Genomic DNA, 10,399 nt, shown 5'->3' with positions numbered 1-10,399 from the left:
GAATAGTGTAGCATGCTACACTATTCATACTAGTTGCATTGTTCATGCGCAACAAGTAACAATTACTTGTTTTTTTTTTAAACTATATTTTTTTTTTACCAAACAGATTGCATCAACATTTTAAACAAAACACAGATACAATTTTTTAAACAAACTCTGCCTAAAAAATAATGTTTCATTATAGCAATTGTAACATTGTTTCATTCTCCTGTTACGTTAAAAATTAGTCTGAAAATTTACATGTTTTTATTAGTGTATATAATTTTTATTATAATTTATTACATTTAAGCATTAATTTTTTAATTCACAATTATATATTTTTTACGTGATGTTAAAAAATATGTTAATAACAATACACATTAATTTTTTTTGTTTAAAAATATATTAAAATAATATTTTTTAAAAAATAATTTTGAAAAAAATTAAATTTCATGTAACGCTATTTAAAATGTAATTCTAAATAGAGGCTGATTGTAACTTTATTGCCTTCTTTCTCTCCTTAAAGATTTAAATATTCTTCTAATTTAATCAAATTCCCTTCCAGAATTGCTATTTCTTGCCGGCTGAATAGGTCTCACTATTTATTTTCCGACTGTTAACTTATCCAATTATTTTTTTTCTTTACCATAGTAAATTTCCCACATCCATGTCAACGTCAGTATATTTATATATATATTCTACCATAAAAAATCCATAAAATAAATATTTTTAAGGTTAATTCTGCTCAAAAGATCCGGTGATTATATAGCCACCAATCACGGGGACCGAACTGGGACTTCAAGGTGGGACCCATGTGAAGCCACACAAGACACAGAATGGATGTTGTGGACCCCACTTGGTTAAAAAGAAAAGATTAAAAAAATAAAAACTCTCCTTCTTCAATTGCAGTTACAGATACTCCGCATAGCAAGTACCTGTAAACCCAGACTGTAAACCACTACAGACCGACACGTGGCTTGCATGCAAAGATTCACAAATAGATACGAGGCACACAATGAGCTAACTATAAGACAGAAAACAATACGCGTTTGAGATGCACTACAAGATCAGAACCGATAATCTTGTACACGTGGCCATAATTAATTGCATGTTTGGCATCAATTCCCAAGCTCGTGCATAACTGCAGCTCTTTTCCAGCGCTCAACAACAAAAGAAGTCGATTCAACGGTCAATGATTAATCACACAGAACTCATTTTTTGTTTAAGTATTCACACCATAGATTTGCCACTACAGAGCACATAGGACAGAAGAGAAGAGGAGAGACAGAAATGTTTCTTAAAAAAGCTAGGCCACATAGATTTTTCCGAAACACTAAGGCTATTATTATTTTTATTTTTATTATTATTATTAATATAGAGGTTCCAATTCGATAAGTGATGCAAGACAGCACGGATTTATTTATTTATCAGAATGGAAACAGCATGGATATCATAGACATATACTCTAAATATGCAAAAAAAAAAAAAGAATTATTTTATAAAAAAAGTCATGTTGAATTAAAAATATATTATTGTTTATGGAAATAATAAAATAAATAAAAACCAGTTGACATATCGAAATGGGCTGAAGGGTGGCATTGACATTAGACTTTGAATTCAGTTTTCGAAATCTAAACTAATTCGCGCATTTTTATCCGAACTGACAGTTTCTAGAATAATATATTAGTAGATTTTCTAAAATCTTAAACAAGTTTTATCAAGCAAGAGAGAGTTTTAATGTTTTTTCCATTTTTTTTAAAGGGTTTTCCAGTGGGTGTATTTATTTATGTGTGTGCGAGAGTTGATTTGAACTAAAGACAAAGGCGCCTTTAAAAGCAATATCCTCTCTGTCATCTGGGGTTTGTTTTTTTTTTTTTTCTTGTTTTTGTTTTTTTTGTTTCAAGAATGGTGTCGTTTTTGTGGAGAATGGAGAGCTAGAGGAGAAGATAAAAATAGCTAAAAAAACAGAGAAGACAGGCAGGCAGAGAAACAGAGACAGAGAGAGAGAGAGAAAGCGAGACATAGTGATCTATCAACCATGGCCACGGAGAAGGAGGGAAGATTGTTTGAGGCTTTGGTTTGGTTTGTTTGACTTTGTTTCTTCCATCCTTTATACACACAGAAGCTTGTTAAATCTTGGTGGGTATGTTAGATCTTTGCTTCTTCTTCTTTCTTTAAGAGAACTATGGTTACGATTCTTTTTTGTTTAAATGGTGAATTACAGTTCAAGTTTTTGAGTCTTTGGATGTGGGTCTTATTCAAAATGTTCAAAAATTGTGTTTTTAGTGTTAAGAAATGGCTTCAAAGGCTGGTTTTGTGGGGTTTTTTTCCCGCTTCTACTTTTAGAGGGTGGGTTATTATTTCAATTTGGAAGTGCTGTTGTGTTTTTATATTTAAAATGTGCTAAAACTTTGGTTCTACTGGCTTCGTGATGATTTGCAGAACTTTAATTCTGGTTTATTTCATGGTTCATGTACTCTTTCATGCTCTCTCTCTCTCTTTTCTTTTTCTTTTTTTTTCTTTTTTTTTTGCTTCTGACTATTGTGGTATTGAGAAAAAATTGGTTAGTTAGATTCACTGAAAAGAGAATTTGATATCTTTTTCATATTTATTTTATGGTTCCTGTAACTCTCTTGAAGAAATTGGTAAGGTGCAGAAGAAAAATTGATTCGGCGTTGGGTTTTATTAAAATAAAGATTTTGACTTCTCTGTTCTTGTTTTGGACGGAGAGTTCAGGTTTTTTCTTTTTCTGGGAAAAAAGAAGAAGGGAAAGGGGATTGAGGTTTTGGTCATAGTTTCTCCTCAATGATGTTTCTAATTGGGTCCTTATTTACCATTTTCTGCTCTGATTTTTCAGATATCTTTTGTAGAGGTAAAGAAATTTATTGTCTTGGTGTTTGTTGGGAGGTCAACTTTTATGCAATGTTAAATAATTGCCTTTTATGCTAAATAAAGAAACAAAACGTTGGTATTTCTTGCTGATGTTGCTATTCTTGAAGTGTTAAGTTTTCCAGTTTTTTCCACTTCTTGTGATTTCCCCCTCTCATTTTGCTGTCAATTTTTCATTTCTTTAACATGTATCTTGGATCCCCTTGCCTCTTTTTTTCTGGCAATATCTTACAGGATGGTTTTTTGGTTGTCATAAATGCTAAGCCTCTCTACTTACAAAGTAAATACAAGGGAACAAATGGAAAATGATTATGCCACAACCAATGCTTTTCCTCATGTGATTTTTCTTTTCTCTAGATTATCCATAACAGGGTTAAAGTGTTGGCAGACGATGTATTTATTAATATTCAGAGTCTTTATCTTCTAGGTGTGTTGAATCTGCATTTACTTGTATTTGCAATTTGTGAAAGAAATTTATTTGTCCTAGTCCACACAATAATTTGGAATTTTAACGGTATTTCTGTGTATTTTCTACTGACCCTGTCACTTATGTCGTTACCGTGTTGCTTTTGTAGAGTTGAGAATTTGAAATGGATTTTTCAGAGTCCACAAAGGTTGTGTACAATAGAATCCAGGAGATAGAGCCTGAATTCGTCGGCAAGATCATTGGCTATATTCTGTTGCAAAACCATGGTGAGAGAGAAATGATTCGGCTAGCCTTTAGCCCTGATAATTTGATTTACGCTACGATTAGCAAAGCCAAATCTGATCTGGGGCTAAACAAAACACCAGTTGCGAATCCAATTTCATCTTCTCAGGTGAACCCGGCACCTGTTTCAGATGTTCATCTGCAATTTATTCCTAACACAGCAGTTTCATCACACCCAATTTCCTCTCCAATAAAGATTAGGACTGGAGGTTCTTTCTGGGATGCCCAAGTGACCGGTGACCAGCAACAAGCACACAACCTGGATTTTGGTCCACCAGGGTACCCAGAAATGCTCCTTGAGGATTACCGGCTTCAAAACCAAATGCAGTTCTTGACTTCGGATGATCAGTTAGAGTTTGGTAATTCTGACTTTTCTAGCAGTTACTTTTACCCAGAGCCTGCGTTAGGTCCTAGGACTAGTAGAAGGTCTCCAAGCTTGCCTGAATTTCCTGTTAAGATTTGCCATTACTTCATTAAGGGGTTCTGCAAACATGGAAACAACTGTAGGTATTTCCATGGCCATCCCATGCCAGAAAGCTTTTCTCAGATTCTCAGTCTAAATTCGAATGAGATTGCAAACGAAGAACATTTTATCTCACCTGGCTCTCTTGAAAAGCTTGAATTGGAGCTCACTGAGCTTTTGAAATCAAGAAGAGGGGTGCCGGTTTCAATTGCCTCTTTGCCAATGATGTATTATGAGAAGTATGGGAGGATGCTGCAGGCCGAGGGGTATCTTACGGAGAGCCAGAGACATGGTAAGGCAGGTTATAGTCTAACAAAGCTCCTAGCTCGATTGAAGAATAGCATTCGTCTCATTGACAGGTGCAATATGTGCATATTCATAGTGTTTATAATTCCTATTAAATTTTATCTGAGTTCACAGATCTGTCTAACTTCTCTTGCTTTTGTTTTTTTTGTTTTTTGTTTGGGACAGGCCTCATGGGCAGCATTCTGTGATTTTGACAGAAGATGTTCCAAAGTACTTGGAGTATGCTGGTGAGAGGAATGATCCCGGCGGAATTGTTGCTGGTTCTAGGCAGATCTATCTTACCTTTCCAGCTGAAAGTACCTTTACAGAGCAAGATGTTTCCAACTATTTCAGGTTGGTATATCTGAATGTTTCTTTATGGAGATCCTCAATTTTATTTTTTTTCTGTGTTTTGTTTGTTAAAGATGTTCCATTTTGTTTTGGTCCTTTATTTCTATAGCAAATTTGGGCCCGTTCAAGATGTTAGGATTCCATGCCAGCAGAAGAGGATGTTTGGATTTGTAACTTTTGTTTTTGCGGAGACTGTAAAGCAGATACTATCAAAGGGGAATCCTCATCATGTTTGTGGGGCTCGTGTTCTTGTGAAACCTTACAGGGAAAAATCCAGGCTTGTTGACAGGTAAATACTTGAAGGATAACCTGCCCTATTATATGCTATAGAATGATGCTTCGCCACTCCCTCTTATCATTCCTTTAATATTCCTTTTGGTTTAAAATATTATCTTGTCTTTGAGTTCTGATGAGTAATTATTGTTGGATGGTTTGCTGACCCAAATGGCAAAAGAGATTCTGAATGAATCGTTGTGACTGATTTAAACCTTATCTCTTCTTATTATGTAGTTATTGTCCTGTCATTTTCAGCTATCTTGTCCATAATTAGCCACTGTAATGTACGCCAACACTATCATTTGACAGGTGGTGCCAGTGGTTTTTATCTTAAAGAAGTCTACAATATTGTACATTTTCCTTCATGGTTTGCTTTTGTGGATTTGATAATTTGCTCGTTTTAAAATATAATTTTTTTCCTTGCCCACTTTCGATAGATTGGTGAACCTGCATATGAGGTGGTAGGCCCATTGTTTTGTATAATCCATCAATCATGAAGTTTGCCTAGTTGGATCCCTATCCTATCTATGAAATATTAGATATTTTCAACCTGTATGTGTTCCTGTTGTTACAAGCAAAATGATTCCAGTTTGAATGGGTCACCTCGTTCGTTTTTTGATATTTTGACATTCTTGCTGCTCTTGCCAATCATCAAAATTAAATATAACTAAAGAATTACAAAATGATTCCAGCTGGCTTCTGTTCCTTTATTGACAAAGCATACTACTTGTTTTCTGTACTTATGATCGTGCTTCTTAATTTAAGGAAAGCATGGATCTATTGAAAATAATTACCCTTGCTTCGTTTCCACAAGTTCATATGTACTGCTTTCCATTTTAAAATGCGAGAAAATTTTTTGTGCAGCTTGTAAGATGTTGATAAAATTAAATTGGAACTTCTGTTCATTTTTTTTAATGATCAAATTATCTGCTATATATTTTTTTCTAGTAGAGGTGATAATTTGAAGAGGAATTTTTGTGCAGGAAGTACGCTGAGAAAATACAGCACCCTTTCTTTTACAGCCAACACTTCATAGATGGAGATTCTGAGCTTCACTCTGGTGAGTAGAATCCTTATATGATTTTTCTTGCTAATCCCTCGCTTTGGTGTTGTATTTATGTAGCTAACATCCTCTCTTGTTAATTTTTAAGGGCCGAGAGTTTGTGATAATTCAAGATTATTCAGGAAGCAGCTCATGGAGGAACATGAGCAGGCACTTGAACTTGAGAGAAGGCGTCTCTCTGAGTTTCAGCTTGCGCCTAAACCCCTGGCTCGTCACGCATATCACGGCCACCCTATGGATGAGTTCAAGCTCGCAGAAGGTCTATAATACACTGGCTTCTTTGTTTTCATTGTTATCTGGGTGGCTTGATGACATTGTAAGCCTTAAACCTATTCTGGTTTACCAATTTAATGGTTTAGCCTGTGCAGAACAAGCAGATCAGTTCCCATCTGCTGAGCATTTCAATTACTGGTTTGACGTTTTGAATAATGGTTCCACCAGCGAGGAAAAGCATAGGCATACAAGGACCAATTGCAGTGAGCAGGATAGGTACAAGTGGATATGCATTTTGTTCCATATAATATTAATTAATGATCGGGAAAAAATTAGAAACTTTGTATAAATACAGCAGTGACTAGCTTTCTCAGGGAAGTACTGGATCATCTTAGTTTTATACACAAAAGAATTGCTGCGCTATCTCTCTGATATGGGTTTTTTGTTGCAGCAACCAAGGAGTTAATCTTCCCGAGAGCCCGTTTGCATCTGCAATAGGGAAAGGCATTTCAACAGTTATATAGAGTAAGGCACAGAAGAATTATAGAGTTAGAGGACTGAATTCCAAGACCATTTTCGAGGGTTTCAGACTGCAGGGCCTCCTTTTCTTTAAAAAAAAAAAAAATACCTAAACTTAATCGGTGAGCGTCATAGGTCAGATACCAACTGAAGGAGAGAAGCTAGAACTGCTCTCCATGTTACCTGGTGGAGATTGCAAAGACGACAGATACATAAAGTTAATATGTTACAGGTTTCCGAGCCTTTTTTTTTCTTTTTTTCTTTTTAAAAAAATTGATGTAATCACAGAAAGCAATCTAGAAAGCTTACTGTTCTCTAGAAGGGAAGGAAAATGTAAGATAGTCTGCTTTAGATGGCTAAGGAAGTAGAAAAATGTGCAGGGTTCACAGGGAGAGCAAGAAAGCTGTAGAGCAGCTTGCTGCCAAGAATAGTAAGGAATGCTATTAAGTCTAATTTTTACAAAGCTAGTAGTTTTATCCTTTACATACTCGCGATCTTCATCTGACCCCTTCTACACTGTAAAGCTACCACGCTGCTGCTATCTTTGTCCAGTTCCCATGATTATTGTCGTAACAAGAAAACTGGGTAATTTGGTGGCTATGTTTTTTCAGCCCAAAGAGAGCCCTGGCCGGCGGAAACAACGATGCATGATGATTGCGATCGGAGTTTCTCGTGGCTTCTTTGCATCATTGTGTTCTTCTTCGGTTTATCTGCCGCTTGTAAAAGAAATCCCACAACATTTTTAATTAAATCTAGTGGTTAATATACAATAATTATAGCAATCTAGCTTCCTGGCTGCCAATGAGAACATTGACTTTTTCGAAAAAATAAAATAGAAAGGAGGTCACAGACTCACGATTGCATGTTCTTAAAGCGACCTCTGATGTGGGTGTTTATGAATGTGATAAGGAAGTGTGGGTCCTGATTTTGATTTTATAGAAGATTTGTGGGACCTGGTCGGGCTCCACTGTTCCACAAGGTACTGAAATGTATCTTGAAATGTTAAATGGAAACTTGTAAAGTACAGCTAGGTCTGATAAGTATCATTTTGGGGTCATCCTCTAGTCCTTGGAGAGAGAGCGACGAGAGCAAAACGTGGTGTGACGTGCATCCTTGACTTTCTTGTGGCAAACTCCATAATTAGCACAACAATTTCAGGAGGAAGCTTTACAAGTACGATGACTTTCTACACATTCTGCTGCTATACAGCTTTAGATTGCCTGACCACTGACAAGTCTGATTCAAGTGTCTCTGCATCATAAACTTAATGATATTCAATAAGTTAGATTAGGGACCGAAAAGAAATTTTAATTTGGTTTGATTTTGAGAATTTTGATCAATTAAAGTGTGTTTTATGATTGGTAATTAGGTTTATATATAATTAATGGTTTTTTTATATTTTTTTTGTAAAAAATAATAATTAAAGTTTGTGTTTTTAGGATGCAAACACTTAGATCTTGATTTTCAATCCATCTAGGCTAATTGTCATGGTAAAAAAATATTGTAGGAAGATGATATTATGCTTGTTATCTGAAAAAAAAAAAACCCTCAAGTATATAAACCTAATTTTTTAGTTCCAAGCTTGCTAGACTTTTTAATTTTTCATATAAAAATAAAATAGTTTTATCAAAGCATTTCTACAAGCATATTCTTTACCTTCTTAGCATTGCCTAACGAACTACACTATTTGCCTTAAAACCACCCTTGGCTGTTGCTACAAACCTAAATGTAACTAAGATTCTATTATATGGTTTCCTTTATATTTCTATTTTTTCAATATCCCATAGGTAGATTTTAAACTACATGGGTTATGTTTAAGGTGACCATCCTATAATAGGAACCACACTTTAGTGTCGAACACAACTAACAATACTGAATTCTTTAAGCAAACTTCATCTATCCAATCCAATTTCTAAACTTAAAAATTTAGTAGAAAAATATTTAATATCCATTCAACAACTAATTAGAAATTTTGGTATATAGTAAATACCTTTGAAATTGTTGCCTAGCATTTCTTTCTCGCAAAAACCCCAAATGGCAGAGAAAAAATGGTAAAGCGATGGGGTTTGTTTAGAGGCCTTGATCGTTGCCTTTTATCTGGCAACATCAAAACCTTAGTGATGATATTCTAAAATATCCAACTAGCTTAGAAACAAGATTTTTATATTGAATAATTAGTTAATTTTTTAGTTCTAACAATTTAATCCATTATCTCTAGTTAAGGGCTAGTAGTTGGCGCACAATGCTTGTTAAGTCAAAATGGATGATAGTTTATACTTGTAAAATGTTTTTTTTAATAGATATTGAGATTTTAGATACTTAAGTAAATTTCTTTGCAAAGAAAAAAAAAAGTGTAATAATATTTGTTGCTACCTAATTTTTTATCTTTATGTTTTTGTTTTTTTTTTCAAAAACCTAGAAAATAGAAAAAAACAACAAAAACCTAAAAAAACATGTTTTTGATGTATTTGCATCATTTTAAGCATCTTTTTTCTAAAAAAAATAAAATAAAAAAAAATCTATTTTCAATGTTTTTTGAATTAATGTTGATGTTGCCCTTTTTTTAAGAAAACAATTCAAAATAAAAAAATCAAATTATAATAAATAGGTAAAGGAACCATAACTGAAAAGGAAAAAAAATGAGGGACTAAAGAAAAATTAGCTTACTTAGAAACCAAGCAATTGAGGGGAAGAAAATAAATTTTTATATATAAATAGGTGGTTATACACACATAAAAGAGAGATAATATTTAAAAGAGTATAAAAAAACTAACAAAAAGATACCAAGAAAAGAACTCTATCTAGCTTACACACCCTTCAAATCCCCTACACAAAAAACCCTAGCCCCCATTATACCTAAACTTAGCCGCCAGCTAGCATTAGCCAACACTGGCCTCATTCTTCCTAACACAATAGTCAAGCCTCCCTATTCCTCCTCTAGGAGGCACCAGCTCTTCAACATTATAACAATCTTTATTAACAACAGATTTGATAATGCTAGTAATTAATACTTAAAAGTGTATTTTTATCTGGTGTATATATCCTCATTTTGCAATTAAATTATCAATAACTCCTTAACTAAAGCATGTTTTATAATAACAAGTCTGATACTATAATATACCTTTAATTTATGATAAATATTTATTTTAAATACAGGTCTATCATATAAATCAAAAGATTGATTGATAAAAAGCTATAGATCTTATATTTCAATTTGGTTTATATGACTAGAAAGTTAAGAAATAGGCCTAAAACATTTATGGGAATGTAAGACTCAATTTTGCTGTTTGGAAGTCTAAATTTTAGTAATAACGGAGAAGTCAGAATTTGTCCTGCAACCCAGACACTATTCAGTGTTCAGTCCATATTTCAAGTTCCAGAAGTCTAAATACACCTAATGTTTTTTGTTGGAAAATTGAGACAATTTTCTAGAACTTTTATGAGAACAATCTGTTCAAATTCTAACGTTATTAATGATGTTTAATTCAAATAAGAAGATAAGGATTATCACCAAGTCAAGATGTGGCCACCCACTCAATAATTAGTCATCAAATCAATAGTTCTAAATTTTATCCTATAAAAAGAGGCACTTGCTATGCATTTAGGTATTTTGGTTTTTAGATCAAGATCATGTTCTTGCTTTCTCTCTTTT

The 10,399-nt window shown here is 33.9% G+C and overlaps 1 protein-coding gene across 4 annotated transcripts; it reads left to right on the top strand.

Annotated features, from left to right (window-relative positions):
* The first annotated feature begins 1,757 nt into the window (after positions 1 to 1,757).
* On the top strand, positions 1,758 to 7,230 carry LOC105111667 (zinc finger CCCH domain-containing protein 18-like). 4 transcript variants are annotated; one of them, XM_011007100.1, is made up of 8 exons: positions 1,758 to 2,118; positions 3,444 to 4,399; positions 4,512 to 4,679; positions 4,786 to 4,965; positions 5,936 to 6,012; positions 6,104 to 6,274; positions 6,375 to 6,504; positions 6,680 to 7,230. In XM_011007100.1, the coding sequence occupies exons 2-8, from the start codon at positions 3,459 to 3,461 to the stop codon at positions 6,750 to 6,752; spliced, it is 1,740 nt and encodes a 579-aa protein (XP_011005402.1). In that variant the 5' UTR covers positions 1,758 to 2,118; positions 3,444 to 3,458; the 3' UTR covers positions 6,753 to 7,230. The 4 variants fall into 4 exon arrangements, with proteins under 4 accessions (XP_011005402.1, XP_011005401.1, XP_011005404.1 ...); XM_011007099.1 differs by having other exon boundaries at positions 1,759 to 2,122; XM_011007102.1 differs by having other exon boundaries at positions 1,760 to 2,122; positions 6,384 to 6,504.
* Positions 7,231 to 10,399: the final 3,169 nt, after the last annotated feature.

The sequence above is a fragment of the Populus euphratica genome, unplaced genomic scaffold, assembly GCF_000495115.2.
Source record: "Populus euphratica unplaced genomic scaffold, PopEup_1.0 scaffold611.1, whole genome shotgun sequence".
In the NCBI taxonomy this organism is placed as follows: domain Eukaryota; kingdom Viridiplantae; phylum Streptophyta; class Magnoliopsida; order Malpighiales; family Salicaceae; genus Populus; species Populus euphratica.
Note: the sequence above shows the minus strand (reverse complement) of the source record. Positions and strands in the feature narration are given on the sequence as shown.